Consider the following 25,143-nt stretch of genomic DNA (forward strand, 5'->3'; position numbering starts at 1 on the left):
CTAAATGCTGAGTTCTATTTGCATTTCCTTCAAGAAGAGTTGCCGCAGCTGTTAGAGAATGTTCCTTTACATCTCAGACAAAATTTATACTTCCAGCATGACGGAGCACCTCCCCACTTTTCACGTGCCGTTTCTGCTTACTTAAATCATCAATTTCCTGGACACTGGATTGGTCCGTGGAGGGCCTCACCCTTGGCCACCAAGATCACCAGATCTATCTCCATTGGATTATTGCATCTGGGGATGGATGAAAGACATTGTATACAAGACAAAAGTGAATTCTCGTGAATGAATTAATTGCCCGTATTATGGATTCGTCTGTGCAGATACAGGGAAGTCCTGAAAAATTAAGAAACGCAACAAAAGCAATACACAAACGTGCTGCAAAAATGTATGATAATGATGGCCTAATTTTTCGAACATCTATTATAAAAAGGTGCGTACGGTTGGCCCAACCTGATTAATTTTGCTTAAAACTAGTAATGTATTATACTGAATAAAATCGATTTTTTGGTACTTATTTTCTGTTTTATTTTTAGACTTTGATTATATCAATTTTCTCAGAATTAAATTCTCTACAATTAATGTTTGTTGATTTTATGTATTTATCACCAAATTTAACAAAGTTATTGTACATCAAACTTAAAAAAACATTGTTTCGTGCCCCAATTTTTTGCATTTAACCCTGAATCCTCTCAAAAACTACTACAGGTACAGTTCTGAAACCTATTTTATTAGCTTTATCAGGTAAAAATACATAAGAATCCACGATATTTCTTAATTAATTAACCTTTCCAAAAGTTCAGTATGGCTTTATTTTACTCTTTACCCAGGAATTCAGGCGAAATCTTTCGCTAGCTGTAACTCGCTAACGAAGCGTTTTCGTACCTATGTTTATATAACATTTTTTTCATTATTTTTTGCTAGTACAATGTGCTGTAGAAGTGGGGGGAGAACTTCATGAATCACCCTGTATATATATATAATAATTATATATATATATATATATATATATATATATATATATATATATATATATATATATATATATAAAACTGCATCAGGTATTTTATCCGTGGGTCTGTTTGTAGATGTATGATTTAAACATTTCATTTCATTCAGTATATTGTGTGGTTACTGGTTAGGTATCGTCTGCATGCCCTAACCTAGTAACTGTGTATTTATGAATTTGGTTAACTGTTAACTTGGTTAGTTGGTTATCATTGTCGTCCATAAAAATGGAAATTTAAAACCTATATTCTGAGTATTTCTTGTTTATTTAATTTTTATTTATGTTGTACACAATTGGTTGAATTTTATTTTTTGAAAGATTTAAAACAAATATCGGTATCAAACTGTATTTAGTTTTTCAGTTATATTCCAAGTAACCTTTTTAAAAATGATAAGTTTACAAAGATATTTGAGTAGAAGGTAAGCGGATAAATTTTCTGAAATAGCCTTTAACTTAATAATGTAACCAGGCTTAGCCCATAATAAGCTATATAACAAATTATTTGGTTATGCTGGAAAAGGGCTTCTTATCTTCTTCAATCTTTCCATATTTGGACAGTAATTTTTCCATATTAAGATGACAAATTAATACATTCACTATTTTTTGTGCTAAAATTTGTAGGTAGTTCTAATGACTGAAGTTTACATCGTCAGAAACACAGTTGATTTTTAATTGTTAATAGTAATCACACAATCCAATAAATACTGATATCTTGTATTAAATTTATTAAAAAAAAATAACACAGGTCCAGGCCGATAGATAGGTTATGTTATAGGCTAAATCAGATTACTAGGAAATTTGTAATCTTCGTAGGCCTTGCGGTTTATTAATTAAATTTTCATTTAAAGAACTTAATAATGCAATAGAATTTAAAGTAGAATGCATGGTAATCTTATAGCAACTATATGAATTTACGAAACAAACATTAGAATTCCATAGCTTAATACACTTCACTAAACTCTAACCAAATCCAAAAATTTGCTCATTTCTCTCTTTTGCAGTAAACGTCATGAAGTCCATAAATTATGGAATGCCACCTTTGGAGGTTTAAATTACTTGTGACTGTCTGATAAAAGGGCACAGATCATTCCCTCCAAGCACTGAGCTTAACTTACCATCACCATTATGTAATGAGTTTGAGGAATCTTTCCTCGTTTAGTCCACCACCACATAATACTCTATGGTTTTGGGGTATGTGCTACTTCCGTACTTAAGTTTTTACCACAATATTCAACATTATAACTCCTCCAACCACAATCAATTTTTTTCTTAGAGTTGACCTTTGAAGATGTTTGGGATTTATGAGCTTGCCTACTACCTGAATTTTGACTATTGCATTTATTCTGGTTTTTCACCATACTGTTGTTTACTATCACGAGGTTGTGCTCTTATGGACACGCTTTTTAACAGAGTCTGGGGCTAGTCATTATCCCATGAATTCGGAATTGTATATTAGTATTTATTTAATTTATCAATGTTGTTTCAGTGTGAACTATAGTCAACTACGCAGTTTTACTTGTTCATCTGTCTTTACATCAAAAAAGAATGAAGTGGAAGGAAAAGATGAAAAGAATGAGAACAAAGATAAAGTTGCCAATAAACTCAATGATTTGCTGCAGTTGATGATCCAGGTTTGTGTTAAGATTATCTTAAACTAGCCAACCGAATAAATTAAATACTTCCCCATGGAAACATGCATGGTATCCTTTATTATAAACAAAATAACTTCTCTATAACCTGAAGTTGTCATTAAACAAAAAACACAAGTACATATAATAATGTGTTTTTTTCACAATTAATAACTTAAATTTGTTAGTATGGATGAAGATTTTTGTGAATTGAATTGTTTTGAATATTTCTGGATGTATCTTTTATAATTTCATAGACAACTTTGATCAAATTGAATGAAAAATGTATAAGTTTGATATTAGTCCCTTGTGTCTTTTCAGTAATTCAAAACATTTTTCGGTACTTTGGGATTATACCGACCACACCAGTATGAAGAACACAAAAATAGAAATTTATAGAAACAAACATGATAGAACGAAAAAACAACTCTTCAATTACAAAATTACAAACTTACAAGCATTTCCAGGTATTGTGATCGGTATTGTTGTCGCTGTTATCTTATCTTTCTCGAGAATCCTGATTACGGCAGGCCGCGCGGCATCACGTGATTTGCACGGTACATAATTGCCTTTCCATTACAATTCAATTTATATTTCTGATTAGCCCCTCTAGAATTTGATATTTTACTGATAGGTACTATCTCGAGGGATGTTTTTCTTTCGTCGACATCAGCGCGGGGCAGCACCAAAGGTGCTGCCAAAGCCCGCGCTGATGGCCGGAGGCACTCGCATTTTGGGTGGCGGAATGTGATCAAGAATAAAAAAAGTTTTTAGTGTTTTTTTAATAAAGAGTTTAGTTTGGTAAATGTTTGTTTTTTTTGTTGAATTTTTGTGTTTGGAGAAATGTAGAGGTAAAACACGGAAGTACAACAAAGCGATGCACCCGCTGAACGGGCGGCGAGACTCTGCAATCACGTTATCTACTAGACGCTCGACTTTGACCTCTGTCTGAGGATGGGGAGGGGTTTGCGATAAGACAATTCCTGTTTATATGGACGAAATATTGTTCTACGCTAATCTAGTAATCAGTAGAAACGAAATGTGAAATAACGATTCATGTCTGGGTGTGGTCGGTATAATCCCAAAGTACCCATTTTTCAAATAAACAGCTTACTCCAGAGTCACTAAATGTTGTGTCCTGTTTATTGTATTTTTGTTAAGTTGCAACATTATTAAGCTAAAGTACTAATATTGATAATGGTTGAAATTTTTTTTAAATTTATAGACAAGTGAAATTAAAAAAGGTATTATAATGTACATCAAATAAGGTATATTAAAAATTATAATAAGATCAACATTAAATGTTAATAATAAATAAAACAAGAAAATATCAAACATTATTTTAACCCTTTGGCCGCTGACATCCTCATATGAGGACGTCGGCTTTTGTGCCGAAAACCACAAACGTCCTTGAACGAGGACGTTTCGTAATATCGTTATTTAAAGATATAGAAAGGTCTAGTTTTGTGATTTCCAATCCCAAAAGTCCAAATTAACTATATTTGATATTCATATGTTGGTACCACTGTTTCGCAATAGTCACATGATTCAAATACATCAGTCTGTAGTCAGCTGTTGCTCGTTGCACGGGAACGCTGTGGTTACTATTGTTGTCAACGGACAGTACGGCAATTGATGAACTGAAATCGAAAAAAAAAAGGAAATAAAGTGTTTATAACTAGTAGGCCTAAAAAGATACGTCATTATAATGCGTTCATGGGTGGGGTTGATTCCGCCAACCAAATGTTATACTGCTATTTGGATGAACGGCGCACTCTACGCTATTGGAAAAAAGTAGCATTTTACATTTTTTCAAGGATTTTAGTAAACCTTTACATTCTTTACAAATTGAATACTGATAAGCCCCTTTCTAGACTAGCATTTAAAATTTCAATTATCAAAGCCATAACTGAGGAATGGATTGGGGAACCTGCACCGGTTGCAAGTTTTGGAAGTGAGCCTCTTTACCACTTATACCACTTACCTGAAAATAAACAACGAAATTGTTCTGTATGCAGTGCCCAAAGTACAAGTTCCGGTGGTAAAAGAAAAGAAAATCGCCATGCTTGCAAACAATGCAATAAAGGAGTTCATCCTCTGTGCTTGACTAAGCACAGGTGCTAATAAGAGAAAAGTGTCGTAAACATTAATTTTGTAAATAACAGTGTAAATATTTTTAGTTTTTAATTTTTAAATTCTACTAATACTGGGAAAGACTACTTATTTTTTGTGATGAAGTGAACTAATTGCCATAAACCGTCTAATATCTACAACATAGAACCTGCACTGCTTATGCCTCCGTAAGGTAAGAATTTGTTATAAATAGAAATTGTCATGTTTTGGAAAAAAAACTATTTTCTCTGTTATTTATTAATATAATTCATTGAACATTTGTACAAGTATTCAATATAAAATATACTTCATAATAAAAACAAATGTTACAGTAAAAATATTTTTTTGTAATAGTGATATTTTGGTTAAAACTCAAAATTTAAATTAAAATTTTTTTCTTTTTAGGTTTTAGTCATTTTTAAATATGCTAAAATATATAAATCTATAGTAAAATATATTCAATTGATGCAGTGGTTGTTTACAAATAAAACAAAACAAAAGTTATCGTTCTAGCGTCAAAAGTGTGGTTTTTAGAATGATATATGTAGAGTACTAACAAAACGGCTATTTAGGCGGCAGCGGTCTTGGGTAGTCAGACGCGCCCAGCGGCCAAAGGGTTAAAAGCTACTTAGTGATTATAATTAAAAATGAATAACAATTATAAAAAACATTGTTAAAGATTTACAAAGTTTAAGGGGAATGAAAAAGATGGAAATAATAACAGCCTGTCTAGACTCATTGCAACATATAGTGTCACGGTTATCTCATTTTTGCAGCTCTTGTTCCATATCAGTACCAGAATCGTTTCTACAGCAAGTATTTGTTGCAATGATTGCCTTGTCATAACAGTTCCAGTGGAACCTTTTACTTTTTTGTAGTCACAGTGCAGTTCCAGTTGAAACGACCCACTTTTAATGGGGTGTAACAGTTACGTTTCATGATAGTCAAATGGAAACTTTTAATGTAAATTTTTCACTTAATGTAGCATCTGAAATCTGATGCACAGACTTGGAGTGGAACTCGACACTCGCATTGAATCAATCCTTCCTACTATAGCTGTGGTTGTGTAGTAAACTCGGTTTCTCCACCATGTTTTGGAATTGAATTTAAAAAATTGTAGTGCATTCAATTGTGCACCTGATGAGACAATGAGAACACCTCTTTATCTAGGTTACACTTGATTTTATGGTCTCTGTGTCTCTGATTACGAAACAATACAAAGAGTTTGTTTTCAGCTTCTTCCTAGCTGAATGAAAAAAAATCTTTATAACAAGATAGGATAGAGCAAATAAACTGCTAGATAGAGAAGCACTTTGAATCATTGGCGGAGTTCCATTTTTGCCTGTAACTGCTGATATAGTTGCAATGGAGACAGGAAAGGATCCTCTTCTGTTAACAATAATTTTTTGTACTGTAAATGGTTGGCTGAATCTTGACTCTAATCTGAAGTAAACACATTTCATTTCACGTCAACATTCTATTTCTTATTACAAACAGTGTTTACTCTGGGGAACTATGGTTATCATATTAGTCTCATTAAGACGTTTTGTGAAACTTCTTCACATGTCCTACCTTTGGAAAAGAAAAAATACAACCCTGGTCTTGTCTTCACATTGATTTTGTTAGCCCTTTCCAAAAAAACTGTTTTGATTGTTGTTGGTTTGTACAGTAAGTAGTTAGAGGTAGTTTAGGTACTTTCTGCAGACTAGATCAGTAATAAAAGTCCTTCGAACTTTGTTTGCAACACATGGTGTTCCTGACACAATATGACTTCAGGTGAACTACTTTATCGCAGACGAATTAGAACAATAGTGGTTAGAACAACATGAAGCATATAGATTACTTCAAAGATATAAATATCCAACACAAGGAAAGATTATCAGCCTCGATTAGTCACTCTGAAACCCCAACCTTTAAAAGTACCTTGATCTCACCCCAAGCAGATACCACCAACCCAAGTACAGATACAGCAACACCCAAACTCTTTTTTTTTAGGACCCTCAACCAAACCACTGGCAAAAACATAACAAAATCTAAGAAAAAGCCCTTAACTCTGCCAGCCAAGATCACAATTTTCCACCAAAATATCAATGGCCTTGGGAGTAAAATTGATAGGCTAAACCACGAACTCTCAAACTCACTGATCCCACCATAGTTGTACTAACAGAACATGGTCTTTCTAAGGGAAAAACTTATAAACACCCGACTTGATAATTATGAGTATATTGGGGGATTCTCAAGACTTGAGCATAGAAAAGGTGGAGTTGCTATCTATGCCAATAAAAACCTAGGCAATGAAATTTCCTGCATCGACATCACAGGAAAACAAATAGAACTTGTTTGTGAAACGCAACTCATAAAAATCAAAACCAAACACTCAGAACTATATATCCTAGGTATATACAGACCCTCCTATTTACCATTATCTCGAGACGGCCCTTGATAACTTGTACAATATACTTGACGACATCCCTACCTGGAAAAGTCCAATTATCATAACTGGGGACATAAATGTGGACTGCCTGGTTGACGGAGACGACAATAAACTCCTGAATGAAGTTCTCATGAGCCATGGTATCGTCAGGATTCCTTTACCACCAACAAGGATCACCTCTCACTCAGAAACATCAATAGATATAATCGCAACAAACCTGATGCCAACAGAGGAGATTGACACTGCAGTTCTTCACACAAGCCCTATCAGACCACACGGGGCAGATATGCAAAATAAACCTGGAACCTAATAAAGCTGTAATACCAAGAACATCTCGAAGGTACTTCAATGCTCGAAACCTACAAAAACTAAAAAGAATTCTAGCACGTGAAACTTGGGAAGCTGTCTTAAACAAGCAGGATGCAGACCAGGCATATACAGAATTTAACAAGACCATAAGTGAAGCACTCGATACAGCTTGTCCCATTGTAAACTCAAGAAGATCAAAGAGAAAAAAATATCAATACAAACCAAGAACAAGAGCTTGAGCTGATGAGGTTAAAAGGAGCATATACTGCAGCTCTAAATAAATCAATCCTGATGAGCACAGTGGAAAATAAAAAACAAGCCAACGACAGGAAAAAGGAATATGATCTCCTACTGAAGAACCTTAAAAAGGATAACTGCAATCCACTACATTGCCAATGCAGAGAACCAAACCAGAGCAGTCTGGCAAATAATAAACAATAAACCGCTACAGCAATAAATCTCAAAAAAATTATATAAAATCTATTGACATAGAAGGCTCAACAATAACAGACCCCCAAAAAATAGCTGAACACATGAATCACTTCTTTGCTAATGCTGCAGAAACAAGTTCTATCAAACTCCCAACAAGCACCTTTGAAAATACCCCCACAATCCATGAGAGTGAGTTTGTGTCTCTTGAAGAGGGCTTTAGACCAACAAATAGAATGGAGATAGACAAAACAATATCATTTTTAAAATCAAAAACCATCTTCTGGGATAGATGAGATCTCGTCAACGATCCTGAAACACTGCAAAACTGAAGTGATAACCCCGATAATTGACGTAATAAACAAAATCTTTCCAACAAGGCATTTTTCCCTCTCAGCTTAAACACTCTTTAGTTTATCCAAAGTACAAGAAAGGATCCACCTCTCTGGCCAGCAACTACAGACCTATATCTCTCATATGTACCCTATCCAAAATTTTTGAAAAAAATAGTACTCAGTAGGTTGCTCACTCATCTAGAAAACAAACAGTCTTCTAACCAACCGCCAACATGGCTTTAGGAGAGGCAAGTCCACCATTACAGCCATAATTGATTTAGTGGAAACTATCATTGATGCATCTGAAGAAGGGGCCACAACAACTGGTATCTTACTTGACTTTAGTAAAGCTTTTGACAGCCTGAGCCACAAACATCTCCTAGAAAAACTGAAAGCTCTAGGAATAAGAGGAGTAGCACATCAGTGGTTCCAGAGCTACCTCAGTGGAAGAACACAAATGACTGAAATAACTCAAGTAGTCAACAATAGGTGTCAAAAATTTAGATCCACACAAGCACAGATAACAAGAGGAGTCCCACAGGGATCTGTGCTTGGCCCTGTACTATTTATTTTATACACTAATGACATCGTATCCACGCTACAGGGACAACTGTGAAATATTCCTCTATGCTGACGACACTGCCCTCATTGTGTCGCACAAGAATGTTAAAGAGCTGGAAATTAAAGCCTATATTGCTGCCTGTATAGCCAAACAGTATAGTCAGGAAAAATGACCTTGTTCTGAACGAAGAGAAGACACAGCAGCTTTTCTTTGGCCCACAAAGAAGGAGTGCCCTCGAGCTACCCAATGTCTCAACATATAAAGAGGCTAAAATACCTTGGGATAACCCTAGACGGTGACCTCAATTGGAAACCCCACGTAGACCAACTGTGCAAAAAACTTAGCACTGCCCTATATGTAATTAAGCGACCTCAAACAAATCAGCAACACAGAAACCTCAAGAACAGCTTACCTTTGCACTATTTGAGTCCCAAATGCGCTATGGGCTGACTGTATGGGGGTTTTTCATCTCTGCGAAATCTACACAGGGTACTGCTCCTTCAGAAAAAGGCAATAAGAATAATGGCTGAATTGGGTTTTCGGGACTCTTGTAGAGGGATGTTTAAGAGACTGAAACTGCAGACAGTTGCCAACCTGTACATTGGTGAGGTAATAACCTATGCAGTTAACAAAGGACTCGTCCAATTCTTGGATACACATCCTTCTATAACACTAGGAACAGAGCTAACTACAGGACTCCCAGCACATCACCTGACTGCCTATGAAAAAAAACCGTCCTATATCGGGGCTAGACTCTTCAACATCCTTCCACCAACGCTGAAAGAACAAAAAAGCAACAGGAACTTTAAAGAAGCTCTTCTTGACTGGCTGTTGGACAAGGAGTTCTACTCTGTTGTTGAAGAATGCCTGCAGATAGGAAGACCTTCTCATGATGACCACACAACTCAAATTTAAAAACTCTTGACGCCATGACTGTACTCCATGTTTATGTCAATAAAGATCATTTGTATTGTATTGTATTGTATAGGATGTACCCTGATAATCAGGAGGAAAACCATGTCTAAGGCACAATTCACAATTACTCAAACTCATTACAACAAAAATTTAAGGAGAATGAATGTGTTTTTGAAAAGAACTAATAGGGGTCGAAATGAATTCTAGCTAGAATAACTCATGTGACTGGACCATTAAGCGACTTTCTTATGACCATAAATGGAACTGAAATACGATGTTGTATAGTTCAACTCAAACCTTGTTTAAATACTTTTATATACAATACTTTTTCATGGTTATTTTGGAATCTAAGTATCCAGTTTGTTGTCATAGATAAGTTTTGTAAAATTTAAAAATTTTTTAACAAAATGCATATCAAATCAAATTATTTCAAATTTGTGTAAAATTCCACTGGGCCTTCAGTTAGCATGTGACAGGCTAAAGGCCCGAGACACATTCGCTTTTTTATCACTTAGGCTGTAACTTAAAATAGATAATCTGTTGTATGAACTCCAAAAAACCCTAAAGTCTCTAATGACCTGCATTCTTATTATGATTGAAACAAGTATTAAATTGATTACTGGTTTCTGTTTTAGAAAGAAGATGATACTAAAAAGGATATTCAGATACCTCAAGCTGTTAAGCGGAAAAGAATGAAGCCAGAAAAAGAGAAGCCTCTTGGTAATTATGATAATGTCAGTTATATTGTTACATATGAGGTGCCTAGGATTAAACCCGCCACATCTACTTTTTGTCCAAATATAGTTATACACCCTATTTCATAGTTTAAAACAAGCTGAATTCAAATAAACCATTATTTTGTGGCTAAACCCACTACATCCCACTGCAAAGCAATGTTAAAAATGTGGTTTAGTGTCAAAAACCGACAGACCCATTGTAGGTTTGGCCATCTTTAGTTTCAAACTATGCCACATCCATCTCAGCCAATGAGAGCGTTAATTTAGTCATGTGACTTCCCAGCGTGCTCAGTGTGTATGTAAATATTCACCAAAGTTTAAAGTTTATTCTGCTCGAGTCTGACAAGGTAGATGGAAAATTGAACACTGTTTTTTAATTCCATACATTTAGAGTAAGAGTTTTCTGCTGACATGGAATTCAAAGTAAAAGAATCTTAGGAAAGTAACTAAACCAAATTACACACATCAAATGATGCTGGTTGGAATGGAAAAGGGAGGGAGTCTAAAGACCTTGAAAATGAGTGATAATGCTAAACTGCTCTCAAAACACTTTGGTGATGATTGGAGAAAATAGAAGTCTCTTCAATTTTACTTCCAAGTACGAAAAAAATCAAATTACAGAAGAAATACCAGATAAGGACGATGATGGTGAAGTAGTAGAGAAAATTGAAGATGACAATCTTGAAGTTATTTAGTGAAAAATAGTAATCTAAAAGGATACTCTCACAAATGTTTGCTCATGAATACATTATCTTTTGTTTACAACCTAGTTTTAAACCTAATTTGTGAAATTTAACTCTAACAACACAATACAGAATTTGCATCTTCTAAAAAATTGTATTATTATACCTTTAAGCCTTAAGTAATGACTATATTCCTGTAAAATTGTTATTTCTAAAAGCAATTAACAACCCAAGCAAAATCATTACTAAAATTCATTTTGTTTCAAAACCTGCCACATCCGAATTTTCAAAGACTATTTTTCCCCCATAGAAAACAGATATTTGTTGATATGTTTTCATAATTTGTTACTAATAAATTATAAAATTTAAATATTTTTTTTGTGAAAAAGATATGTTTGTATTGTGGTGGGTCTGTTTGTTACAGTTTTTGTCACTTTGCCAAAAAAAATTATACAAGTGGATTTTGCGGGGTTTGATTTTAGGTGCTTCATATGTTAAATGTATTATTCTGATCTAAAACATTATTGTCTCACAATATGATTGTAAAAAATTCACTAATATTTGAGATATTGGATAAATTTCTAAAGACGATGCACATAGATAGTTCATAATTAATTGTAGTTTTATATTTACAAGAATGCTTTCCAAACCTATGTGTAACTTCTTTAATTCTCTTTCGATATATACTATTATAGGTATTATGTATTTAACATTCTTTTTATAAAAAAAATGCTAAAATTGCCAGAACCCATGATCAACCCATTTAAGACATTAATGTAACAGATAGTGTAGGTTGAAACTAAATCCTACCTGTCACTGATACATCACTAAAGAACAAAAGAATAAACTCAGGGAAAGAGAAGCTTCATTTTGTTATCTGTTTAGAAATTTAAATCCGTAATGTTTTATAAACTTAACAACTCTTCCCCTAATATTCTTCTTTGAGAATATTCTTGCTTTTTATTCATGGAGATTGGCATATAATGTTAAAAAAGTATACAATCTCACGTGAAATTTATCCTACACAAGAAGTAACATGAAAGTAGATTGGTCTAAATATTGTTTCATCAAACAGTACTTATATTTAAAAGTTTGTTTTTTTGAGAAGTGGACTTGTAACCTCTCAAAAATAATATGTAATCTTTTATCATAACTTTATTCTAAGTATAATAAAAGTACAATGTATGTACAGACATATTGTACTTATTGTACAAGTACGTACAGTAAGAGTGAAAATGAAACTATAATCAATGCTCAATTGAAGTGCATATACTTCTGAAACCAACTGAAACTATTTTTTAAACAGGTGAAAAATTAGAAGTAGCTGCAAAAGATGTTGCTTCAAGTCTGGGAGGCGATGTCCAAAAAACAGAGTCTGAACTTCTAAACATTTTACTGCGCACATCAGATCCCAATACACAGACGTTGAAGTAAGCCATTATATTATTATTTTATTTTATAGTTTTAAATGTTTTAATTGCTTGAGGTGTATACATATTATATAATGTAATAAAGATGATTTTATTTTGATTGTGTAGCCTATATTACAACTTTAAAATAATCCTTATTGTAAAATCATAATTGATTATAGTAATTAACATTTTCAATGCTGGCCATGTGGATCCACGGGATAAGTGGCGCAGAAGCGGTGTGTGCCACACAGATCTCAGGTCGTTGCCATTGTCTATACTATTGCTCAGTGCTCTCGACTGGGACAGTTCTTATGTGTTGAGCTTGGCTTGTGAATCGGAGTCGACCCTGACTTGCAGTTCGTTTCTATTTCTCGTGTTTTGTGTGTTGTTAGTTTGGGTGCAGTTACTGTGTAATAGTTTATTATACCTGAAACCTGAAAACGTGCTACTGATGATGACACATCAGATTTGGATAGTGATTAGAGTGAAAACACTGCTGTCGACAGTTCGATTAGTGATGGCAACAATGTTGAAACTATCCCCACATGGGCTAACAGTTCTTGGGGTCTTGGGAAATTTCCTTTTAACGGAAACAGTGGATTATTAGTAGATGTACTATGTAATGGTATACCAATTGACTTGTTTTTTTTTTGTTGATGAACAATCAGTTACTATAAAAAATGTTCGAGGAGACAAACAAATATGCCTTGGAACCATTTTATTGACCAACAACTACTACACAATCTCTTGTTGTTACAAGATGGAAATACATCGAAATGACAAGTTGAAAACTTATATTAGCCTATTGTTTCATACTGGTTCTGCTCGTTTTGACCGGCTTAAGGATTACTTTAAAACCAATAGGATATAATTTGCCAATTTTTAGAGAATATACCTGCAGATCTGCAGGTCAGTCTGTGACGTCATCTATACTGCCATTTTCGTCACATACAGGGTGATTCATGAAGTTCTCCCTCTACTTCTACAGCACATTGTACTAGTAAAAATAATGAAAAAATGTTATATAAACATAGGTCCGAAAACGCTTCGTTAGTGAGTTACAGCTAGCGAAAGATTTCGCCTGAATTCCTGGGTAAAGAGTAAAATAAAGCCACACTGAACTTTTGGAAAGGTTAATTAAATAAGAAATATCGTGGATTCTTATGTATTTTTACCTGATAAAGCTAATAAAATAGGTTTCAGAACTGTACCTGTAGTAGTTTTTGAGGGATTCAGGGTTAAATGCAAAAAATTGGGGCAGGAAACAATGTTTTTTTAAGTTTGATGTACAATAACTTTGTTAAATTGGTAATAAATACATAAAATCAACAAACATTAATTGTAGAGAATTTAATTCTGAGAAAATTGATATAATCAAAGTCTAAAATAAAACAGAAATCTGCACAGCCGAATCCATAATACGGGCAATTAATTCATCACGAGAATTCACTTTTGTCTTGTATACAATGTCTTTCATCCATCCCCAGATGCAATAATCCAATGGAGATAGATCTGGTGATCTTGGTGGCCAAGGGTGAGGCCCTCCACGACCAATCCAGTGTCCAGGAAAATTGATGATTTAAGTAAGCAGAAACGGCACGTGAAAAGTGGGGAGGTGCTCCGTCATGCTGGAAGTACAAATTTTGTCTGAGATGTAAAGGAACATTCTCTAACAGCTGCGGCAACTCTTCTTGAAGGAAATGCAAATAGAACTCAGCATTTAGGCGTACAGGTAATATGAAAGGTCCAATCAGCCGATTGTGGCAAAAGGCCACACCAGACATTGACGCTAAATCGGTGTTGAAAGTTCTGTTCCACTACCTCATGTGGATTTTCTTTCTGCCCATGAGTGTTCATTGTGCAAGTTATTGACACCATCCCGAGTGAATTGTGCCTCATCCGTAAACAAAATACGCTTAAAAAACAGAGAGTTGATTAATAATTTTCAAAAAGTTTGCAAAACTCCAAGCGAAGCGGACCATCCCCTAGCTGTAGATGTTGAACCTTTTGTTTATGAAACGGATAAAATTTGTTTCGATTAAGTGACCTCCACACCGTTGACTGCGAAACTCCTATCCGCCTAGAAATACGTCGTGTACTTACACCTGGACTGTGATGAACAGCATTAATAACAATATCATCATCAAGTTGGACAGCTCCGTTCATAATTGGTTCTAGTACTTGGTAGTGATCCTGTTTCCCGAAGAGTATGAAAAGTTCCTGAAATTGTTTTGGTATCTGGAATCCTCCTATTAGGGTAACGTAGTTCATATTCTTCTACAGCAGCTCTAGCATTACCATTACAGTAACCCAAAATAAAAACCATATCAGCGTATTTCCTCTGATGTAAATAAGTAAGGCATTTTTTTTTCGCTGAATAAACAATCGAATTATAACTCACAGAAAAATTGCATTTAATAACACGATTCACAGAACCCGATCTTCCTGCTGTAGCTTGCAAAACACCACTAATACACAGTTCTAACGTAACAGTACAGAATAGCATTGTTGATCAGCTGTTATTCGTGCGTTACCAACTTAGAAATTAATAAAACAAAAACTGCATTTTCGATGATTAGTAAACAATAATGGGAAAATGTTTGCTTCATTTATTTTCTAACATTTGATGTAAATTTTTATTAAAAAAAAAAATACAACGTAATAAAACATGATATTTTTTATTTACAAACAAATTTATTTAACAGTTAATCTTGTTTTCTCAATTTATCTCATCATTAAGGAACAAACATTTTGTTTTTGTTTTATTTTAACTAAATACCGTACGGTATTTCTTTACAGCTAGTAATGTATTATACTGAATAAAATCGATTTTTTGGTACTTATTTCTGTTTTATTTTAGACTTTGATATATCAATTTTCTCAGAATTAAATTCTCTACAATTAATGTTTGTTGATTTTATGTATTTATTACCAATTTAAACAAAGTTATTGTACATCAAACTTAAAAAAACATTGTTTTCGTGCCCCAATTTTTTGCATTTAAAACCCTGAATCCCTCAAAAACTACTACAGGAACAGTTCTGAAACCTATTTTAATTAGCTTTAAATCAGGTAAAAATACATAAGAATCCACGATATTTTTTATTTAATTAACCTTTCCAAAAGTTTAGTGTGGCTTTATTTTACTCTTTACCCAGGAATTCAGGCGAAATCTTTCGCTAGCTGTAACTCGCTAACGAAGCGTTTTCGGACCTATGTTTATATAACATTTTTTCATTATTTTTACTAGTACAATGTGCTGTAGAAGTGGGGGGAGAACTTCATGAACACCCTGTATATCATTATTTGCCCACAAGCTGCCTCTGGAGAGCATAAGGTAAGTATATTAATAAAGATTAGACTTTAGGTTCTGGTGCAATGTACATGTATGTTACATAGCAGTTAACGTGTTAAGGAGGAATTGATCAGTTTACATGTACCCATTGATTACAAAGCTTTTCTCAATTATGTAAGGACGAAATTCATGATAATTTGAATTGCTCCGTCGACTTCAAAACCATTATGATTTGATGTTTTGGAGAGCAATCCTGTAAAATTTAAAGGGAATATAATTTTTCTAATAGGACTGTCATTCTCCATTCTATTTGTAATTTTGTTTACACTAATAGTTGATTTAGAATCAATTTTCATGACTCATTGATTTTCCATTGGTACTGTAACTGCTAGAAAAGACATTGTGATTGTGGTACATGTTATTCGTTGTAGTATTGCATGATAGTACAAGTTTTATGCAAGGAAAAATGTTTGGTGCTTAAATTTTAAATATGGATAACCTTCAAAATGCAGTTTACATATTGTTATTATGTTGTTTATCCTATTGTTACTGTCATAAGTGAAATATCTTACAGAGACAAACATTTGATCAGCAATAAAAACATTGGAAAATGGCTTAGAAAGCATTATAACCAATCCCAATACATGGTGTTTGACTAGTTTTTCTCTTTGGAATTGACTAATAACTTTTGTGAGAGCTGATGGTCCCACATTCTAACTAAGGTGTTCAACATAATTATATATAGTACAGGTTGAAATTCCGTCTGTGACTGAAGCACTTTATCAGTACTGTCAACTTTGTACTGTACCGACTCTCCTCCTTATTCTGTTTGATAACATTTTTGCACTGGTCAAACGCCCATGAGGACAGAATAACACTTAAAAGGGAATTGTTCTCTCCCTAAACATGCTTATTAAGGTGCTTATTTAACGTGTGTTGTGGTCCCATGTTGGCTGTGTCATATTGCTCCAAATTGGTGTTTAAATAATGATCAAACTTCCTATTCCTACGTCGATGTGTCTTATGCTGTGGAAATTGTCTGTAGTGTTGTTGGAAGTATACTGAGTGTTAGTGAAAGTACACGTTATATGTCACTAGCACTAGGTCTATGTTTATCTCAGGTTTTAAGTAGGTTAATAATGATAGTTCAAATTGAATATCACTGTATTGAAGGCTCTGATAAATATGGTTATTTATATCAGGATAAAGTTCACAAATGTTCACTGGGTTCTCATCAATCACTTTGATTTTAATAAATTTTGAAATATAATATTCTTTGAGCTAAAGCTTATTTTCTTTACTTACCACACTTCTTTGCAGATGGGATAGTCAATGATATTAAAACAAAGCAAATCACTTTGATGTCAATTTATTTTAATGTGATATAAACAACTAATTGGATTCACTTTGCTTTGTTGTTAATTTATTCACTAAAACAATATCCCATCGCCTGGTTATAACTTTTAATGCACTATTGCACAATTCCCTATTGCATCACTACCAGGTGGATGTACACGAGTACACGTCCTTCCTGCTTCAGCTCTCAAGACAGAAGAAAGATTCTCTCGCTAAAACCCCGCATATCGGCTCAAACAATGCTCATCCCCTCTCCCGTTCAAATCAGTGTCTTCACGATTGAATATAATTTAATTCTTTTCTAATAATTATCGAATTTTATCACGTTCACTATAATTGATCAATTTAAGTCTTTCTATTTTCTTTTATTATTTTTCTATCGCTTTTTTATTTAAATTTTTGCAACATGTGCTTTCTGATGTCATCAATACGCAAGTCATTTTATCCCACAATTGGCTTTTTTGCGTAATTTTATTTGGTACTTTTATAAAAACGAATTTTGGTTATGTTAAACTCATTTTAATTATTTGAATTTGTTCCCGTATAAAGTTTAACATATTTATACATTATTAATTAAATAAATCTCAATTCCGATGACATGTGATTTACTTACGTCACAGTCTGCTAATTCCCCGCGAATATTTAAATGTCGTAATTTGACCTGTCACAAACATACAAGATTTGCATTTAAGCAGAATAAGGCGATATTGATGTCATCGATGAAGAAATATAGGAGAAATACAAACATTGCAGACTCAGGATATTGTAGTTTAAGCAATGTAATATAGTCAAGGAAGATATTGAACACTTTAATATTGATGGTTACTAGTTAAGCAGTTATTATTGTAGAATAAATATTTATTTGGGGGATTTGCAATTGTAGTTAAAAATCAAGTTAAAACTAAGCTTATATTTTTAGCATCTATTTAAGATATATGGTTCCTGTGATTCAATTCATCAAGTGACGATTATTCTCAATTATTTCCATCCTTTTGTGTCATACAATTACAAACATATTTTGGAACAGGTCTCTACCCCTCTTGGATGTCAAATCTTAAATAATAAGGTTAAGCATGCAAGAAATTGCAGTACAACAAACAGTGATGAACGCACCAAATTGACCTGAAGATGCACTAAGAAGATAATCTATTTTCTGGGATGATCAGGAGCAAATTGTGTAATTTTAATTTAAAATACTTTTGGGGTAGTAATACATGTTGTCTTTTTGGAAGTTTCATTTTTAAATGTTGACAAACATGTAAAATTCCATTATGTAGCATAATTTAATTCCATCTTTTCTTTATATTGTACTGTATTTTGAAATACAATTTTCTTTCATTTTTAATATTTGCTTAAGTGGCATTAGTTTTCAATTGTTTGTTTGTTTCAGGGACATTTTAAAAAATATGAAAGTGGATAAATCAAGGGAACAATCAAGCAGAGCCCAACAAGTGCGAGATACTCTGGCAAAACAAGCAACTGCTGATACAGATGGCCCTGGTCAACCCAAGTTGAAACCTGAACTGAAGAAACCAAAAAAGTAAAATAAATGTTTTCTTGTAGTCCTAAATGTATTTAGTTTCGTTATGAAGTATTATCTATTATTCATACCTGCCTGCGTAAACGTGCTGCTACAGTAGTGGTATGCCTGTCAGTCTAGACAGCACTGAATGGCTTTTGTACCCGCTGTAAGTGGAATCATCGTGGGTGATTTATAGAATAGGCTGGAATAAGTTACGTTTCCTTAACATGCATATGAAGACTTCTCATTACTAAACTCCACAACCTTTCTACTACATAAAAGTCATCCATTTTCATCAACCAGTCAGTGGACCAAAATTTTATGTACCATAATAATAATGATATTTGTATTATCATTTACAGAGTTATTATCATGCCATTTGTAAATCAGTCAATAATTATTCTGAAATGCAAGACCTGAAGTAAGAGAACTAAAAAGTATACAATATTTCTTTGAAAAAGATCATTTAGTCTGTAAAAGGAACGTTACAAAAGACGTATATAGGACATGTTGTGGCACTTCTCCATTTACAATTAACAATGTTATATGTGGACATATTGGGAGCTGCAGCCCACATACTTAAAGGACCTGTGCAGCCTGTGCAAGCATCGTGTGAGCTGCAGACTTGGCGGTTGTGTGCGGCCAGAGATTTACATCTGATGACTCACACACTCATCAACATCTACAAGCAGATGATCCAGTGTATGGATCAGGGCATTTTGTGGCACTTCCCCATTGATAATGAACAATGTGTTATTTGTGAAGGAAATCTGCAGCTACAGTGGACATATTGGGGGCAGCACCATCCACATACTTTAAAGACCTGCAGCCTGTGCCAGCACCATGTGAGCTGCAGACTTGGCGGTTGTGTGCGGCCAGAGATTTACGTCTGACTGTGACTCACCCACCCACTAACATCTACGAGCAGATGATCCAGTGGACGGATCAGGGCATGCTGTGGCACTTCCCCATTGATAATGAACAAGGTACAAGAGCATTATAGATAGAGAAGGTCTAGTTAAAACTTATTACAAGTTAATATGTTAAATGTTTTTTAAATAACATGTCACAAGATTTGAAGTTTTATGAAATTATTTCAACTTGATTGAGTAATGAAATGTGGTTTAATTTATGCAATGTATTTTTGTTTGCATAAATTAAATTGAGAGAGGGGGGATGAGGAGGAGGGAGGGAAAGAGAAGGGAAGAGTTTGAAAGCTAATAGTAGGAATTGAAAAAGATATGTATTTTCTTTGTTTTACTGCGTTTTATAAATCATTATGGAGTTGTATTTTTAATATAAATTTTCTGAATGTAAGGTATTCCTGAACCACAAGATATGGTGTGATGCTACCATTTGCACCTTATAAGACAGGCCTTGAACATTAAAGGTAAAAGGAACCCTGTACACACGGCTCAGTTGATATGTATGAGCAGTTAGATTGCCTTCATCAGCTGTGCATTGTTGTTCTACCCATCTTCATTTCTATACATGGCTTTAGAGATATCACTTTTAGCATTGTTAGTTGTTATTTGATCATGACTACTTTCTTAAATGTGAACAATTTGAGATGCATCTCGGATTTAATATTTTTGCTTAAACTAACACGGAAAGCGGCAATTAAAAGAATGCACAAACAAATAATAATGTGCTATTTTCAAAACAGAATTAAATTCCGTCACATCAATCAATGCTCTATTTTCCGGACGAAACACGAGCACTGCCCAGTGTACCTTAATTCCGCTAGCAGACAAATCAGGCACTTTACGGCTGGTGTACTACATCTCTTTTCACTGACGTATGAGATTAGTTTGGTGGGTTCTACTGGCTCTGCATTGTGTTGCTACCTCTCAGGAATAGTTTGGACTATTTGAAACAATATTGCAGTACTGGTTTATTGGTTTGTTGACAAGCAACAAAAGTTCCAGCTGAGTGCCGATGTAAACAAACTATTTGAGCCATTGTGAATCGGATTCTTTGTACTTTGATTGTTGTTTTTGTTGTAATACAAGTTTGTTTTAGTTTTTAATCTATTGTACTTTACCATATTGTAAATATGGGGGTAAAGTGCAATTAAATAATGTAATCAGCTGTAGGCCTCATTTTCATGTGAAAATACATAACTTTATTACTTTGGGTTGCTGGGTGCGGGGTGTTGAAACAATGAGTGAATTATTAATATGGTACCATTTATTTTTCTGATGGCTGCAAGGACAGGTCAATTACAAATTAATGACATTAATGATGTATTATATGACGATTTAACGTCCAGTGATGAAGGGACCAATTTGCCTCCACCTGATCTAGGCCTGGATAGCCTTAACAATAGGGATTTGTATAAATGTAATTTTTTACAGTCTATTGAAGTAGAAATAATATTACAAAACAAAATAAATTAGTTTAGATACGAATATAAATAAAATATACATGATTTGGTGCACCATGAACTTTAAAATATACATTAAATTTGGAATTTTGGTTTAAAAACCTCAAAATATTTGTTTTTAAGTATTAAATTATAAATTTAAAATATAATGGTGTAACCAAACACATTTTTATAGCTTGTTTTACTCTACATTTAAAGCCTAATCATAAAAAAATTATGCATTACCCTATTTAAAAAAATAAAAAGCGATAGTTTAATTAATACAACACTGTACTGTAACTGAACATTTAAATACAACCAGATAGAGAATTTAGCACTTTAATAAGTCCTGAAACAGTAGGAAAGAATTTATGGGGAGAAATAAGAGGATGAAGCATTTGTAGACTTGTGTAATTAATACTTATTTTGACATATCCAGGTCTAGATAGTGAGAAGCAGGTGTCGTTTGAGGAACACATATTCCTAGAGAGCCACCTGGAAGGCTGGTGTCCAGAGAGAGGACCGATTCGTCACTTCATGGAGCTGGTCTGTGTCGGGTTGTCCAAGAACCATTGGCTGACAGTCGAGGAGAAGAAGGAACACATTTTCTGGTACCGGGATTACTTCATCGAGAAGAAAGACTTAATCAGTGAACTGGGTGCTGGAACTGTAGAAATAGAGTCAGGGCAGCACGAGATTACTAAGTAATGAAGTACCTATATATGTAATATTGCTGTGTAGATTTGTTTACATTAAACGTTGTATGTATAATTGACCTCTAATTTGATTATATTAGTATCCCACTTTTTTGTATTTTGAATGGTATTAGGTACTTTTTTTAAATTACAATGCAACTGTAACCTTCAAGTGGCGAGGTTGGAAATTTCTAATCCTTTAATGCCACTTTATGTGCAAGTGAAACTTAACATAACAAAGTAGAAAACTATGAATACGCATACCAATATGTCACCTATCATCTGATCTACAATTTTCATACTGTGTACATAGATGGCCATATTTAAAAACATGACCTTTTCAATATTTCTAAAATATTTTGATTATAAGAATGGTGGCAACAACACACCTTTACTGAAATTTTTATATTTGTTTTCACAATATTTTCCCTAAGTAATGTGTATATATATCATGAGAAGGATTAAAAATATATATTGCTAAACTTATAAAATGTAACATTAATAATACTATTTACTGCATAAAAGTAACAAAATTGCAATACAAAGTTGTTGAATCTTGTTTTATATACTCTAAAAATTATATATGTTTTTAATTAAAAAATTTAAGTGTGCTGTCTTTTGAGGTCAGAAATTATTGTTGTGTTAAATTTTTACATTTTTTAATTATTTCATACTGATAACTCTTCAAAATTGTACCTTTCATTTAGTTATACATATATATGTGAACCTTTTCTGAACAAATTCTTAACCCCCCAAAAATCTGCAGACACTGAGCAGTTTTCAATACGACCAATTGGAAGTTTAATATTTAAGATACTTTGAATTGTTGTAAAGATTGACCATTAATTGAGAACTAATTTCGTAAGTTGCTTTCTAGTGCTGCCGATCTTAGTCCACTGATAACTAAGTAAACTATTTCAAATTTATTAACAAGTTCACTACGTTATTAAATTAGCGATATTGTACTTTTATTGAAAATGACACAACTACCAGTGTGTTAGGTAGTGCCACCGTGTACAGTGTTTACTTTTTAACAGTCATGAGTCACTTTTGACACAAGTGGCAAACTGGTTATATTCAATTAGACCAATATTGCATCGTTGAATAAACCTCCAAAACATGACAAACGTAAAGATCTACCCTGTACCTTGGAAGCTGATGTTATGTTGACAATGATAATAGCTGAATCGGCATGAACATGAGAAACAACTGCACACATCTGAGTCATTGGTGAAATAACTGGAGGAATAACTGTGTAAGCAAAATAATTCATGTGTGGCATGACCCATCCAAGACTCATATATTTACAGATTACTTATCCTAATAATATTATAAATGTGAAAGTGACTTTACTTTTTTGCTTTCACCTGCAAACTATTTAACCAATTGTACTGAAATTTTACATGGACATTCTTAAATTCCCTGGTATGAATATTGGCCTATTCTTATTTTGAAAATCCCATGGGCTACACCCCACTAGTCTCTAAAGTAGCATGAAATCCCATCTTGGTATATTAAGTTACAATATATTAATTGAAAGAGTATGTTAACCCCCCAGCTGGCATGAAACGAATTTTTGTCGTTAAAGGCCTGTCTGATTTGGGAACGAGTATTCGTCACCAAAGTAGACATGTATTTACATATTTTGCATTTAAGTGAATATAAATTATTTTCATTTCATATATTCTGGCAAACCATTAACTATAGTACCGATTTTACTGCACTTACTTTGATTATTGTCTTCCATGTTTACTGTAAAACATCGTTCTCTATGGAAGCTGTCGTGAACGTAATATGCACCAGCCATGTTGTTATGAAACTGTGAACAAGTGATGGGTTTTGTGTTTGGAGTTACGAATCCGTTAGTATTTATAGAAAAATGTATTTTATAGTATTGTAGTGTTGCTACTATTGTTGCTTAGCTTTCTTAGGTTATAGTTTTAGTTGTTCAATATGGGTGAAAACTTTAGACACCGATCAAGTGATCTTATATTGCTCGTTTTGGAACATCCTATTTCTAGTGGTGAAGAAGTTTATTCTAACATTAAGGTAAACCCCAATAATAATAATAATGTAAACTATGATAGTGATGACAGTTTGACTGACTTTTCCTCTGGTGGGTATATTTACGATATATTTACCTGATTGAAATTTTTCTCAATGGTGAGATGAACATGAAAGTGAATTTGACAGTACACGACCTAACATAGGCCTAGATCTTCCTGGACCATCCAATGTTAAGCCTAATCCTAATTTATGTCATAGCCCAAATGAAACAAGAGCTAATAGGCCTCCCAACATTACTTCAGTTTCTACTGATATAATATTTAATATAAATAAATTCTAGTATTATAATATATAATAAATATTTTCCCACCTGAACCAGAAAAACAAACATAAATTTTGGTCAGGGATTCTTGTACCGGTCCTCAAAACCATCCACATTGGAACTCTAGTTCTATACATAATTTTTTGCTATTCTTTACAAACACTATGCCTCATTGCACCAACTAATAAATGTGGAGAAAAAACCATTTGTGACACACCAGGGAATCAGGGAGATTGAAGAGATAGTATAGCTTCATAATTGGGTGGATATGATAGTCCAAGAAATTAAAAAATTCTCATAAATATGGGAACAACACCAAGAAATTACATTGAAGATTATTGGGATATAAATCTTTATCAGTGCATTCTTTTTTATCAAAAACCCATGACTTTGAGATGTTTTTAACTTATTAATTCTATGCTACATCTCAACTCAACTCCAAACCCACTGGTAAAACATCTTGGACATGACTCGTGGAACAAAGTAAGACCATATTGATGAAGTAAATAAAAATTTCATGCACATTTTACGCCTAAAATACATATTTATAGATGATAGTCTAATTGGAATGAAAAAAGTAGGATGTATATCCAGTACCTACAACAAAAGACACTGCTGTTCCGGCTTGAAAAAATTTGAAGTTTGTGACAGTGAATCGAGTTATGTGTTATACTCAGAAATTTATTCTGGTTCACAATTTCTCCCTGATGGTAATTGATCCCTTGGCTCAAAAAGCTGTTCTTCACCTTTTGTTTAAGACAAACTTGTTAGACAAAAGATACCACCTGTATACAGACAACTGGTACACAAAAGTCCGTTTAGCCGAAAAACTTCTGGAGAGAAACACATTTCTGACTCATACTATTATGAAAAATTCCAAAGGCCTATCCAAAAGTCTAATGTCAAAAAGACTAAATCCAAAAGAAATTTGTAATTTTGTAAAAATGAATTTCCCTTGGTTGGTTTCTAAGAAAACAAGAAACAAAACTGTTTACTGTCTTACAACTGGTCGT

General features: G+C 33.7%; 1 protein-coding gene across 1 annotated transcript; it reads left to right on the forward strand.

Annotated features, from left to right (window-relative positions):
* The first annotated feature begins 1,131 nt into the window (after window positions 1-1,131).
* Window positions 1,132-21,881, forward strand: LOC124359664 (28S ribosomal protein S31, mitochondrial). Its single transcript, XM_046812598.1, has 7 exons — window positions 1,132-1,431; window positions 2,499-2,643; window positions 10,372-10,456; window positions 12,463-12,586; window positions 18,610-18,759; window positions 19,507-19,727; window positions 21,546-21,881. The coding sequence occupies exons 1-7, from the start codon at window positions 1,400-1,402 to the stop codon at window positions 21,812-21,814; spliced, it is 1,026 nt and encodes a 341-aa protein (XP_046668554.1). The 5' UTR covers window positions 1,132-1,399; the 3' UTR covers window positions 21,815-21,881.
* The last annotated feature ends 3,262 nt before the right edge of the window (window positions 21,882-25,143 follow it).

This window comes from Homalodisca vitripennis, chromosome 4 (genome assembly GCF_021130785.1).
Source record: "Homalodisca vitripennis isolate AUS2020 chromosome 4, UT_GWSS_2.1, whole genome shotgun sequence".
NCBI classification, from domain to species: domain Eukaryota; kingdom Metazoa; phylum Arthropoda; class Insecta; order Hemiptera; family Cicadellidae; genus Homalodisca; species Homalodisca vitripennis.

Coding starts and splice junctions, on each gene's coding strand:
- LOC124359664 (XM_046812598.1), top strand. CDS start 1,400: ATGATAAGTTTACAAAGATATTTGAGTAGAAG. Junction 1,432..2,498: donor CAAAGATATTTGAGTAGAAG/GTAAGCGGATAA, acceptor ATGTTGTTTCAG/TGTGAACTATAGTCAACTAC. Junction 19,728..21,545: donor CCCCATTGATAATGAACAAG/GTACAAGAGCAT, acceptor TGACATATCCAG/GTCTAGATAGTGAGAAGCAG.